Source organism: Condylura cristata, unplaced genomic scaffold, assembly GCF_000260355.1.
Source record: "Condylura cristata isolate star-nosed mole 26May11 unplaced genomic scaffold, ConCri1.0 scaffold00005, whole genome shotgun sequence".
Lineage (NCBI taxonomy): Eukaryota > Metazoa > Chordata > Mammalia > Eulipotyphla > Talpidae > Condylura > Condylura cristata.
The window spans coordinates 63,813,288-63,826,966 of NW_004567106.1; the positions used below are offsets into that span (position 1 = coordinate 63,813,288).

Below are 13,679 nucleotides of genomic sequence, written 5' to 3' on the forward strand. Positions count from 1 at the left end.
CTGTAGGTGGCCATGCGGGGTCTTCTCTCCTGGCGGTAGGCTGAAACAGAGTGAACATCAGGAAGAGACCTGTGGGCAGCAATATGTGATAGAACCTCATGGTGTCCAACCTGGTCTGCTCGGGAGAAAAGGCCAGGTCACAGCTCTCCTGAGCAGACGGAGGCGAGCACAGGAGCTCAGACATGGAGCAGGAGCTCGGGGGGTACACCCCACTCAGCCCCGAGGGGCAGGTGCATGGAGAAGTACAGGAAGGGCTTCCTGCCTCTCTGTGGACGAAGTCACTCCTTCCAGCTTCGGTAAACAGCCCACCTCTGACTCCTGCGCAGCCCAGGCCTCCAGGAGCCCAAAACCCTGCCCAAAGCAGGTGGGCCGGGAGGCAGCCACCAGGTGCAGGATGAGGGCAGGTCTTCGCTCCAGTGCCACAGGGAGGCAGGACTTCATTGTCTTCTCGAGCTCCTCTTGGGTTTGGTTCTGCGCCAGGAGGCCTCTCCCTTCCTCTCTTCCGAGAGAGGTCAGGTCACACCTGTCTGCACTGGATGGGAGGCGGGAGGGTCGCTGAGGGATGTGGCTTGCGGTCAGCGCAGTGACGAGGAGACTGGGTTGAGGCTCCATGTACGGCCTGTTCGTGGTGTGTGGGGGGTGCCCAGTGTACGTGGATGGGGAGATCAGCACATTGGGGGGTGGTCTGGGAGGGCGGTGGGGGGTGCCGAGCGAGACCCTCACATGCTGGTGTCTGTGGCACCCTTCTGGTGCTCTCCTGGGGATTCCGGGGAGCAGAGGGTCAGCTGGCTCACTCCCACCTCGTCGCTCTGACCCTTTTCCAGCTTGGGCCAGAAAGGGAGCCACCGGGTGCACGATGAGGTGCAGATCTTTGTGCCAATCCCCCAGGGGAGGCCGTAGACCTCCGAGGCCTTGGTTGTCTCCGCAGACTCTGGGATTTGATTCCATGTCAGGAGGCCTCTCTCCTCCCGGCTTCCTAAGAGGAGACAGTGAACAGTCAAGACTAGGCCCTGAGGAAGGGGCAAAAGTGGGCAGGAGGGGCCCTCCCTGGTGGCGCAGCGGGTTAAAGCACAGCACTAAGAAGCTTAAGCCACTTCCGCATGAGTTCGATCCCCGCCTGCCCTGGAGGTGACCACATGGCGCGGCAGACCTCTCCTGACCTGCCCGCTGCTCCCCTCAGCAGTGTACTTCATCAGTGGGCCTGTTCTGCTCCCCGCTCTGTCTCTGGCGAATCCTCTCACCGCCCCTGCACCTCTGGCCTGTACCCCAGTTTTGTATGCACTAATAAATAAATCTTTAAAAATAAAATAAAGTTTAGGTGTTTAGGCTGGCCCTCATCCAAGCTGACTGGTGCCTTTTTTTAAGGAGACCCCCCCCCCACCCCCCGGGCCCTCCACCCCCCAGGAGAGGAGAGACACAAAGGGCACACGAGGACACAGCTAGAAGGTCACCTCTGCAAGCCAAGGGGAGAAGTTCCAGAAGAAACCAACCTTACTGACACTTGACCTTTGACCTCTAGCCTCCAAATGCTAGAAAAATAGATTTCAGAAGTGTTAACCACTCTTTCTGGAGGCTTGTGATGGCAGCTCTAGCAGATGCATACAGGTCAGGACACCCCCAGACCCAGGGCCCCTCGTTGTACACTGTGCTCAACCTGCAGTGGCAGCTGGAGCCACAGAACCATCTGGGCAGCTCACGGCTGACCATCTCCCCAAACCAGCAGCCTGCAGAGTGAAAGTGGGTCCTACCCGGGATGGTATTGTCCAGCAGAAAGCCCAGAAATCCACCCACGAACATGCCAGTGGTCACCAGCACCTGGATGACCTGGTCCAGCTGGAGAATCCCTGGAGTGGAGACAAATGTGACAAGAAATCCCAGAAACCAAAGACCCCACTGGCCCCACCCTGGAGGGCTACAGTCTCTGTGTATCGTCACCTGTCTGGAGCTTCTCCGGGTTCTTGTTGACCCAGTTGGGGATGGCGAGCCCACAGTAGATGGAGAAACCAAACACAAAGATGTTCCTGGATGAGTTCATGTCCACGTACTGCAGGAGAGCGGCCCCGGGGGCACCGAGTCAGCACAGCATTTACGCGCATCAGACACGCACGCCCGCCCTGCACCCCGACCCCGCCCGCCGCCATAGGGGCGCGGGGCTCACCGCGCATGCTCTCATGGGCAAGCCCAACCCCAGGTCCCAGAGGCCTTGGAAATACAGCAGTTTGGACAATCTGGTTCAAACTGAGGCATTTTCTGTTTTTCACAGATTTGGAAACTTCTGGTTATTTCTTTCTTCCCTTTGGGGCCCAGTACGGTTTCTGGGGCTGAGGTCCTTCTCCTCCCCGGCCCTGGCCCTCTGTCACCCAACCCAAAGGCCTTGTGCTTGCGTCAGAAGATGCAGCGACACTGCTTTTCTAAGGGTGCCTCGTCTCACCTGCAGATTGGAGATCCCCACGGCGGTGATGACCCCAAACATGACCAGGAACATGCCTCCGACCACGGGGGTGGGGATGGTGGCAAACGCGGCCCCGATCTTCCCAAACATCCCCATCAGGAGCAGAACACAGCCGGCGGCCACAATCACCATCCGGCTCCCCACCTGCAGGACTCGGGGGGCGAGTGGGTGAGGGGCTCAACGCAGTCGTTTTATCAAAAGCGATTACTATGGGCTAGGTTTAGACTCTGGTTTGCTTTTCACCTATTCGCAGGTTTATTTAGAATCTACTGAACTGCGATGAAGCCTGTTTTATGGTCTTATACAGTATGAACCGGTGCTATCAAGAATCTGAAAGTGCGTTTTGCTCCAGTTCATGGCTATGGAGCATCGTTCTGCGCTAATGTCACTAATTCCCATGATCTATTTGCGTGGGTCTTTCTGAGTTGCTGAAGTATTTCAGAAGCCAACGGAAGTAGGTTTCACGCCCCTTAAGATGCTATTGGATCTTGATGTAAAATCAAGCTTCTAAAAAGATGAAAAGAAGACCACCAAACCACTGTGCTGTAAGGACCACAGATAACCCTTAGTTCATACCTGTCCCATCACAAGGCCAGTCCCACTCCCCTAGCTGGCACGCTGCCGGCCATTACCAGTGTTGCGAGAGACCAGGGCTACAGAGTTTGGGTGACAACCACCGTCAGGGACACAAACAAGCAGACCTTGAGGCCTTCGATATCATCCTCAAAAGTTAGGAGTGCTGGGCCTCCCTGGTGGAGCAAGGGTTAAAGGCTCAGCGGTATCAATCTATCCCCAGCCACTGCAGCACGAGTTCAATCCCCGGCCAGGGAGCTGACCCACATGGTGCAACAGACCGCTTCTGTCTTGTCCACTGTTCCCCTCTGCACTGTATTTCAGTAAATCCACCTGTTCTTCTCCCTACTCTATCTCTGGTGAATCCTCTCACCCCCTGTACTGCAGGCCTATACCCCAGCTCTTCTATGCATAAATAAATAAACCTTAAAAAAAAATAGGTCTGCACTGCGCATGCCCTGGTCTGGATATCCCCTTATGAGACTTGGCCGTGAACGCATTTCCATAGTTCTGGGCCCCGTTTCTCACCATCTGTGCCTGTCTTCCCCAGTCCTCACATGGAGGACTCTGATATCACCCTAGATGCCAAGCTGAACAGCTTTGAGGGGCTGCAAGCCCCAGGATCACACTCCCTGCTATATGGCTGTTCATTTTGCAGAGATTAAACTGAAATGTTTATGTCACGTGTCATTTACCACAATTAATAATATTTTAAAAAACTATTCCAATGTTTAAATTCCATTCATGCAGTGAGAAAGTAGCAGATTCCGCCTTTGCTTTTCTCTCTAATCTGCCTTATTTATTGAATAAATGACTTCATCTGAAGGCATGTGGTAAGCATTTACCGCCAAAGGAACATTTTGTTTTAGTTTGCAACCCAATCCATTAAGTGAGGACAAAAGCACATATCTAAGCACAATAGATCAATTTGTCAGCTTCCACCAACACCCACGGGAGACGCTGATATCTTGAGGTGTGGTTACCCCAGTTCCATGACCACAGCACTTAGCACACAACCTTGGACCTCTTCTGGCATCTGAGCTGGGGCCCTGGACCCTACACCAGTGACTACAGCTCTTGGCCTTTAGCCTGATTGCCCCCGGGTTGGAGAGACCCATGGGTGAGAGCTCCTCAGGGCAGCCATACCTCCAGGCAGCGTCTAGAAAGGCCATGTGGGGAAGGGACCCCAGACCAGCTTTCCCTGTGCCCACGGGATTTGCACACTGCTCTGTGACTGTCGCTCTTCCCTTCGCCTTTCAAGGGCCGGCATTTAGAACTGGAAGAAGCAAGGAAACGCTCGTTCTGTGTCTTGAATATGACCTTCTGTTCTGCATGAGGTTAAATTCCCTTTAGGGCCCTCCCTGGTGGCGCAGCGGGTTAAAGCGCAGCACTAAGAAGCTTAGGCCACTTCCGCATGAGTTCGATTCCCGCCTGCCCCGGAGGTGACCACATGGCGCGGCAGACCTCTCCTGACCCGCCCGCTGCTCCCCTCAGCAGTGTACTTCGTCCATCTGCCTGTTCTGTTCCCCACTCTGTCTCTGGTGAAGCCTCTCGCCGCCCCTGAGCCTCTGGCCTGTACCCCAGTTCTGTATGTACAAATAAATAAACCTTAAAAAAAAAATTCTCTTTAGCAGGAACATTTGCTGTTTCATCCTCTGTATGTTCTGTGGGGTCAATGGCTCTCCTTGGAAAAGCGTCCCCCGCTTGCCCCAAAGACTATGAAGCCCTGAGCAAGTATCAGAGTCCTTGGATCACAGCACAAAGAAATTGCTGTGGAGGCAGCTCTGGCTGGCTGTTTGCTCACAGAGCTTAGCGCCCACAGAGGGCCAGAGGCCATGCGGGGCCCCTCCTCGGTTACCCAGATGGGGCCAGTCAGGCTAGAGGTGGATGCCCTGAGGCCAGAAAGATAGGCAGCTCCCAGCAGCACAGCAGACACACTGAGGGGGCTACAGGAAAATTCGGGGTGGGGGTGGGAGTATTGGGGGGTGGGGGAGCAGGAGCAGACTTGTGCTGGAAAGCACTGCAAAGTGCACAGACACATGAAAAACAACAGCATGACAGTCTGAGGTGCCTTGAAAGCACCATCCTGCAGAACTGCTGACTTTATGGGGCTCAGCTATGGAACATGGGGAGCCATAACGAAACTCTAAGCAGGGACTAACCTAATCAGAATTGGGTTTTAGAAAGTGCCTTGGGCAGCTGCGTGGCAGTTGATTAGGAAGAGCCTGGGGAGAGAGACTGGGACTCTGGTGTCCAGACAAGCTCATAAAGTCGTGCCACTGGGGGTAGAGAGCAGGACAGGGAGATACGTTGAGAAAATCAAATCCACCACAGGGGTCCAGGACAGCAGGAAGTTAAGGGCAATTTGGGTGAACTCACTAAGGCAAGGATTGTAGGAAGAGAAGCGAGGATGGCGGCAGGCTGAGTCTGTAGCTTTGCCAGGCTGTGAGGTGCTCTGGGGACTAGTGGTGGCGGCTGACTGTCAGGTAGTGATGTTCCAAAGGGAAGGCATTTCGTCAGTGCTCACAAAGCCACTGACATCTGCCAGGGCCAGGGCCGAATTTCTCCCTCTGGAATAGCCTCAACCAAAGACGGTCCAGTAAGAGAAGCACAATAATAGCCGCTCAAACATGTCCACACCCAACCCTTCAACCTGTGGCTCTGTTACCTTACATGCACAATGGTGGTTGCAGGTGTAATTAAGGTAGAGATGCATTCTCTAGACGGGACCAGCCTAATCATGTGAGTGTATACAGCAGAACTCTTGCCCGGCTGTGGCCAGGAGACTTGGCTGTGGAAGAAACTCAGAGAGAAGCAGCATGGCTGCCTGAGAAGATGGACGACTGGCACTGTGGTGAAGGAACTTGGGCAGCCTCAGGAAGATGGCGAAAGCCAGGTCATGGCTTCTCCCTGGAGCCTCCAGGACAGATCGTACCCTGCCGATACCGCCCTTTTAGCCTGGGGAGGCTTCAGTCAAAATGGCTTCCAGATCAGGAAAATTACAAAAGGGGGTTGTGGGAAGTCATCTGTTCTAGTAGCATAGAAAGCAAACACAGGTCCTCCCTGGTGGCGTAATGGGTTAAAGCGCAGCACTGCAAGCCAGCCGCAGCCACTTCCCTGCAAGTTCGATCCCTGGCCCCGGAGGTGACCCACATGGCGCGGCAGACCTCTCCCCACTGTTCACCTCAGCAGTATACTTCATTCATCTGCCTGCTCTGCTTCCTGATCTGTCTCTGGTGAATCCTCTCTCATCCCCTGCACCTATCGCCTGTACCCCAGTTCTATCGCCTGTACCCCAGTTCTGTAAGTATAAATAAATAAATCTTCAAAAAGAAAGAAAGAAAGAAAGAAAGAAAGGGCAGGAGGTGACAGATTCAGGTGCCCCACGGGGGCCTTACCCTGGTGATGCCCAGCGCCCCGACGTTCTCGCTGTAGGATGTGGTGCCATTGCCGGTGCCCCAGGCCCCGGCCAGCAGGCAGCCCAAGCCCTCGATGCCAATGCCGCGGCTGACCGCTTGCTTTGGAGGGGGTGGGGCCCCCACCAGCCGGGCACAGGCATAATAATCGCCGACCGACTCCACCATGGAGGAAACCACCCCGGCGATGATCCCGAAGACCCCGGCCAGGCTGATGGTGGGGAGGCCCCACTGTCCTGCAAGTGCAGTGCAGAGAGGTCACAGGATGCTGGGGCTCACTTTCCCCACCAAGAGCATGCTCGGAAGGTTGTGGCCACCTGGCGGCCAGGTGCTGTGCCGCTCTGGTCTCCTGTGCCACTAAAATGTGGTCCTAGAGCATTGTTAGAAATGCAGTCGGCCCTCCCTGGTGGTGCAGCCGGTTAAAGCCCAGCACTGCAAGCTGGCCACAGCCGTGGCCAATGTGAGTTTGATCCCCGCCCGGAGGTGACCCACATGGCACAGCAGACCTCTCCTGTCTCCCCACTGCTCCCCTCAGCAGTATACTTCATCACTCTGTCTGTTCTGCTCCCCACTCTGTCTCTGGTGAGTCCTCTGACCACCTCTGCACCACCCTAATTCTATATACATGAACAAAGAAATCTTTAAAAGAAAGAAATGTAGAGTCTGTGGCCCAGACCTGCTGAGAGAGAACCCACTCACTGGACAGTGTCTGTGAGCCAACCTAAAGCTTTCAGCGTGTTTACAGTTATGTCACAAAACAAAGCAAAGCAAGGAAAGGAACTGTTCCTACGAAACAGTAATGTGTGGGTACCTACTGCTTCAGAAGGCAAATAATGCGCTAGGACTTGGGGAGACAGTCAGGGGTGACAGCTAGCGAGGATGGTGTGTCCCTTGCGGGGGGCATGAAAACATTCTGGCATTAGCTAATACTGCTGAACGGGCAACTTCGTGAATGTAATGAAGATCACTGGGCTGTACCACTTGAACGGTGACTGTTATGCTCTATGAATTCTGTGTACATCAATAAAGTTGCCAGAACACAAAAACACTGGGCAGTGTGTTCCCAGCTCAGAGCATCCTGGGCTGTACTGGGTCCCCACCTCCCCCCTCCTCCCCATCTTGGGGAGGGCCTGCCCTGGACCCGCTGAGCAGACAGCCAACAGCCAACCCTCTTCCTGGGGCGGGGGGTGGGGGTAGGGGGCTGCGGTTTTACACCGGGAGGTCCTGGCTCCACAAGACACTTCTCCCAGGAACCCGGTTATTCATGCCCCAGCCAAGAACAGCGGGGAAAGGAGACTGGAAGTGGCCTGAAGATGGCCTTGTCCTCTCTCCAGAAATGGTCTCAGGCCTCCTCGATGTAGCATCTACTGAATTGTCGACAGAGGACACCCAGGGTCTGAGTGTGAGGTGCAGTCCCCCCTGTTCTCTCCCCACTCCCGGGCTGTGGGTCCTGCGGGAGAAGGCAACAGGGAGGTGGGTGGGCTGGGAGGCGGCTCGAGCGCGGGATCCCTGTCCCGTGGCCGCCAAAGGATTCTTGGGACAACCCAAGGTCGCCCTCTAGGACCTGCTCCCTGCCCGCAACTCCCTGCCCAGGGCCTCGACATCCTGGCAAAGGTGCCCAGCAAGCAGGGACCCTGCTCTCCGTACCTGGGTAAGGGAAGCGGAACCAAGGGGCCCGGGTGAGGACATCGCCTTTGGCGTCGGTGCGAGCCAGGAACCCGTAGTCGGTGGGGGCCGAGGGCAGGGTGTCGGTGACGGTGAGCACGAAGCAGAGGAGCCAGGAGATGCAGAGCGCCAGCAGCACCTGCCAGAGGGAGCTGTCTTTGCCCGGGGCCTCGCCCCTTCAGGCTGCAGGGGGTGGGGCAGGGAGGGGGTTCAGGAGAGTTCTTGGAAGAGAGGGCTGGTAGACTCCCATCCTCCCCAGTGACAGCAGGAGCCAGCGTGTGAGCAGGGAACCAGCACATGTGAACTCTGGGGAGACCAGTGTCAAAGACAGGCAAAGACGTCTGGCTACTGGGTGCAGCCTGGGCCGGAAGCGTCACCATGGGCACCCTCCCACTGTTGGCGGGTCACGTGACCTGGCTTGAGCGTGGCCACCTGTCCCTTCATCTACAGAGACTGGAACCAGATTCCTTCCGGGGGGTCCTCAGTCATACCGATTTCTCTTTGCTGTTGGCGGGACCCCAGAAGTCAGCGTGTAGCAATGTCCCCACGCTGGATTTCACAACCCCTGGCCTATAGGTGCTGAAGAGTCAGTGCCATTGTTCTGTGGAAGCATCTTTTGAACGATGTGAAAGGCAGTTACAGTTAAGGATAGCCTGAGCCTGAAGACAGGGCTGTGTGGGTGAATGTCACACATGCTGGGCCCCTGGGGCAGCTCCAGCAGCAGGCTCTGAAAGGGGAACATGTTGCATGCTCACCGCCAGGGCCTTGGGTTACCCGGGAGCCACTCCAGAAAGGTGGAAGCAACCCCCTCTTGTTTACATAACTTGGGGTAAACCTGGCTTCTCCCCCAGTTCCTTACTAGGAGGTGCCCCTGGGGGCAGAAGGCTGTCCCTACCTTCTGCCCAGAGCTGTGACCCCAGAACCAGGCCTTGGTGCCCTGAAGAGAGCACCGAGGAGTGGGCTGGGATGGGGTAACACCCTGCCAACATTTGGGGAGCAGTCCCCAAACTTCTTGGTCTCCTCTGCTGAACTAAGGAAGGTCCAGGAGGAGACCTGGGGGGACATGTGATTTGAGGGCCCCCTGGGAGTGTGGGAAGCTGGCCCTCACTCTCCAGTGAGTCAGCTAAAGCTAAAAGTGGAGGTGGGTGGAGATGCTTCTTACAGGGAAAACCTGAAACAGGTAGAACCTGGAGGTGTGACACTTCTTCTCTCGTCCATAAATGGGCACCGGCAGCGCGATGTTTTTCAGGTATTGAGAAAACAGCACAATGAGGAAGATGGTCCTGGAACAGAAACAAATGAGGAAGATGATCCTGGAACAAAAACAAAGCACGCCCGATGTGGTGCACTGGGGCGTGGCTGGTGCGCGAGGAAGGTGAGCGAGTCTCGCAACCAGTGGCAGTGGTACCCCGGGAGGGCCCCCATCTGGACCTGCTCTGCAGCACAGGCAGAGTCCTGCCCTCTTGGAAAAGGTGGCTGTTCCCTTCAGAAGCTAAAAAGAAATCGCAGGCAGGGAAGTTAATATTCCCTGGGGGTAGAAACTGGGTGCATCCAGCTGTCAGATCCAAGCCACAAAGTCAGACACCATCTTCGCTCCAGGTCCTTCTGTGATCTCTGTGGCCATGATAGGGTTAAAAAGCAGGCGGAGGCCCTCCCTGGTGGCTCAGGAGTTAAAGCACAGCACTATGAAGCTTTCAGCAGCCACTGCAGCATGAGTTCAATCCCCACCCAGGGAAGTGACCCATGTGGCACGGCAGATGTCACCTGACCCGCCCTATGCTCCCCTCAGCAGTGTATTTCGTCAGCAGGCCCGTTCTGCTCCCCACTCGGTCTCTGATGAACCCTCTCACCCCCCCCCCACCTCTGGCCTGTACCCCTTGTAAGCGTAAATAAATAAATCTTTAAAAAATAAAATAAAAAGGGGGGAGGAGATGGGGTAAGACATAATGCATGGGCTAGCAGGAAACCTATGCACACATTGGTTACAAGCCTCGTGGGGAGCAGGTGGGTGATAAGGACCTGCAGGATCAGACGTCAGGGGCTCCTGGCAGCAGTGAAGGCCTGTCTATTGCTGAACTGTCTTTGCTCAACTCTATAAAGAGTCAGCTGGAAATGAAACATAAGGGCATGTCAACCTCCCATCTACCAGGCTGCTGGCTGACTGATAAAGTGCACCTTAAAGATTTAGTTCCTGTCTCTATTGGCATTTGATGGGGACATTTGGCCCAGACTCCAGTCTTCTAGTTATAGTCAGAATGGACGTGTCCAGTATCGTGACCCCCAAGTCCCTTCAAAGTGCTGTTTAAATGCTTAGGGCCTTTTCCCATAAAGCCTTCCTGCTTCTCTCACTGGCTGCCGTCCCCGTCACTCCCTCTCCCCATCACATCCAGCCTCTGTCTGCACTGCATCTGTGTCATGGTCCTTGGGGACCTGTGTCACTTCCCTCCCACACTATAGAGGCTGGAGAGATGGAGCCCCATCTGTGTATCCTTCCCAGGTGCTAGAGTGTGCAGGCATTTTCTCAGTGAAACTTAGTCGGCAGAGGACTGACAGCCACTTTCTGTGAACATTCTGTGGGTTTTACTAAACACTCCCTGTGACGGGCTCATTATCTGTGAGGACTAATATGATAATATGTAGTGGCCGTAACGAAGCATAAATACCAACGACACTGCTTTTTTAAGGCCTCCTAATGTTCATGACAGCATTTATGGAATTTGCCAATACCAGGTATTCTCACTGGATACTGTCCCACTGAAGAGGATTTAGGTTGGTGCTCCCAGCCCAGAGAATACTTACAGAGCAGCGATCCCCCAGTGGATCCCGGCATCGTTGCCTGCAGATTCAAACAGCGGCAGGGCCACGAGGGAGATGGTCGGAGCGATGGTCAAGGGGCCAATGAAGCGCAGAAGGAAGCCAATGAGGCCTGAGAAGCCCACTAGCATCTGGACACAGGAAGCCACCATGATAGCGCCCTGCAGCTGGACAGGAGAAGGGAGCTCTCAGCCCAGGCCTGGCCACTTCTAACTCTGGCCACCCTGGTTCAGCACACTCAAAGGCCATGGAGGGACACACCTGGCCCAAAGGAACTGAGGGAAGTGGACATGTGGCTCTCCATCTGGACTCCCAGCCGCCCCCTGGAAGTTTCCCCGAGTGTGAAGTAGACTGCAGAATTACTGTTGACCACCGAGATGAGAATGAGGATGGTGGTGACTGATAACACTGGCATCACTCAGTGGGCATCATGCTTATTCTTCTGTTTTCTTACTTTTTTTTAAAAGGTTTTACTTATTTATGCATACAGAACTGGGGTACAGGCTAGAGGTGCAGAGGCGGTGAGAGGATTCATCAGAGACAGTGGGGAGCAGAACAGGCAGATCGAAGAAGTTCACTGCTGAGGGGAGCAGCGGGCAGGTCAGGAGAGGTCTGCCGCGCCATGTGGGTCAGCTCCAGGGCAGGGATTGAACACGCACTGAAGTAGCCACAGCTTGGCTTAGCCTCGCAGTGCAGTGCTCCAACCCACTGCGCCACCAGGGAGGGCCTTGTTTTCTTACTTTCTATTGTAGGAATTGGAAAACTTTCTATAAAATACCAGAGAGTCACTATTTTAGGCAACATGGGCTCAGCGAAATTTTTCAGACAAGATGTGAATGAATGAGCCTAGCTGTGTTAAATAACTTTATAGCCACTAAAATGTCAACTTCAATGAATTCTGACAAATCTTGAGATACTATTCTTCATCTGATTTTTCCAAACATTAAATGTGTTAAACTAGGGGCCTCCCTGGTGGTGCAAAGGGTTAAGTCTCAGCACTATGAAACTATTGGCAGCCACTGCAACAGGAGTTCGATCCCCGAAGCCCGGGCAGGGAAGATGGCACAGCAGACCTCTCCTGTCTCCCCATTGCTCCCCTCAGCAATGTGTTTCAGTGGATCTGCCTGTTCTGCTCCCCACTCTGTCTCTGCTGAATCCTCTCACCACCACCCCCACACCTCTGGGATATACCCCAGCTCTTGTAGACATAAATAAACTAAATAAATCTTTAAAAAAAATTTCCAATCTAGCAATGTATTATTTTCTTTATCTCTGAAGAACTTCTTGAACATTTCTTGCAAGGTGGGTCTATCAGCAACAAGTTCCTGCAGTTTTTTCTGCCTGAGAAAGTATCTCCCTTCATTTTTGAGGGGCCATGTCACAGGGTAGAGTTCTAGGTAGGCGCTTTTCACTCTCAATACTTTTAATGTTTCACTCCACTCTCTTCTTGCTTTCACGGTTTCTGAGAAGTCAGATGTCATTATTATCTTTGTTCCTCTGGTGTAGGGTGTCTTACTCTTCTGCTTTTCTGTAGGATTTTTCTTTATCTAAGATCCTCTGTGGTTTGAAGATGCAATGGCCAAGATTAGTTTTTGTTCTGATCCTTGATTGCATTTTTTGCTTTTGGGGTGGGGAGAGAGTTGGGGATGCATTTATCCTGCCTAGTGTCCTCTGAACATCCTGGATCTGTGGTTTGGTGGCTGATACTAATTTGGGGGGAAATCCTAGGTCATTGTTTCCAATATTCCTTGTGTTGCTTCTCTGTTTTCCCCCTGGTGTCCCCGTTATCCATGTTACATCATTTATGTCATCCCACAGTCCTCGGATATTCAAGGTCTTTCTTTCATTTCAGTCTTTGTTCTCTGTTTTTCACTTTTCAAGGATCCTATTGATCGGTCATCTAGTGCTGAGTTTCTGTCCTCTGCTGTGCCCCGTTTACTAATGAGCTCATCAAAGGCATCCTTTGTCCCCCCACACACACAGTTTCTGGTCTCTAGCATTTTCTTTTGCCTCTTGCCTAGAAGGTCCCTTTCTCTGCGGACACTACCCAGTGTTCTTGCCTGTCGTCAGCGCGATACGTTACAGCCCTTACACACTAACCACAGTTACTTTAAATTCTTGGTCTGAGCACTGCAACATCATTTTTCTTGTCATTTTTCTAGTAGATAACCAGACACACTTACTGGGGGAAAAGAACTGCTGTAAATGGGCCTTCTGTAATTTGTGGTCAGGTGCAAGGATAGAGGAAGCTCACACAAGGCCTAAGTTCAGGCCTCAGGCTTCTAGGGAGTCTGGGCCTCTAGCTGTGACCTTCCTGAGGGCTTCTCAGATGTTATTTTCCTCCCCTGCTAGGTAGACAGGATGGCTAAGCCTGAGCTGGAGTGGATATTTTACCCCAGCAGACTAAGCTCCTGTGAGAGTCTTATGAGTCTTGGGCTGTGTGAGTCTTCCTAAAGAAGACAATGACATCTTTGCAGGGTAAATGAAGATGCTCAGGCTTTTGTACCGCTGGCCTCTGTGGCTATCGCCTGTGGCGTTGAAGGCAGAAGGGGCTTGGGACTTGGGGTCCGCATGCCTGATGGTGGACACCTGGAGTGTGGTGTGGGCGTGCGGAAGTAGGGGCACCCCAGCCTGGAGGCTGAGGCTGGAAGGGCAGAGAGTGGAGGACAGTGGCAGAGAATGGCTACCGGAGGACGCGTCTTGACTGCAAGAGGAAGTGGCCAGAAGATGATGCCAGAGCAAGCCCAGAGCAAGAAGAT

At 53.8% G+C, this 13,679-nt stretch overlaps 1 protein-coding gene across 1 annotated transcript in view; it reads right to left on the reverse strand.

Annotated features, from left to right (window-relative positions):
• Nucleotides 1–285: 285 nt before the first annotated feature.
• Nucleotides 286–13,679, reverse strand: part of LOC101625607 (solute carrier family 23 member 1-like) — a 35,051-nt gene continuing 21,657 nt past the window's right edge. Inside the window, exons 5-12 of the mRNA XM_004677199.2 lie at nucleotides 10,906–11,087; nucleotides 9,269–9,389; nucleotides 8,089–8,245; nucleotides 6,424–6,677; nucleotides 2,432–2,596; nucleotides 1,936–2,044; nucleotides 1,749–1,844; nucleotides 286–976 (exon numbers count right to left, since the gene is read on the reverse strand). Of these exons, the coding sequence (XP_004677256.1) occupies nucleotides 720–976; nucleotides 1,749–1,844; nucleotides 1,936–2,044; nucleotides 2,432–2,596; nucleotides 6,424–6,677; nucleotides 8,089–8,245; nucleotides 9,269–9,389; nucleotides 10,906–11,087 (1,341 nt within the window). The 3' untranslated portion in view covers nucleotides 286–719. The remainder of the gene's footprint in view (nucleotides 977–1,748; nucleotides 1,845–1,935; nucleotides 2,045–2,431; nucleotides 2,597–6,423; nucleotides 6,678–8,088; nucleotides 8,246–9,268; nucleotides 9,390–10,905; nucleotides 11,088–13,679) is intronic.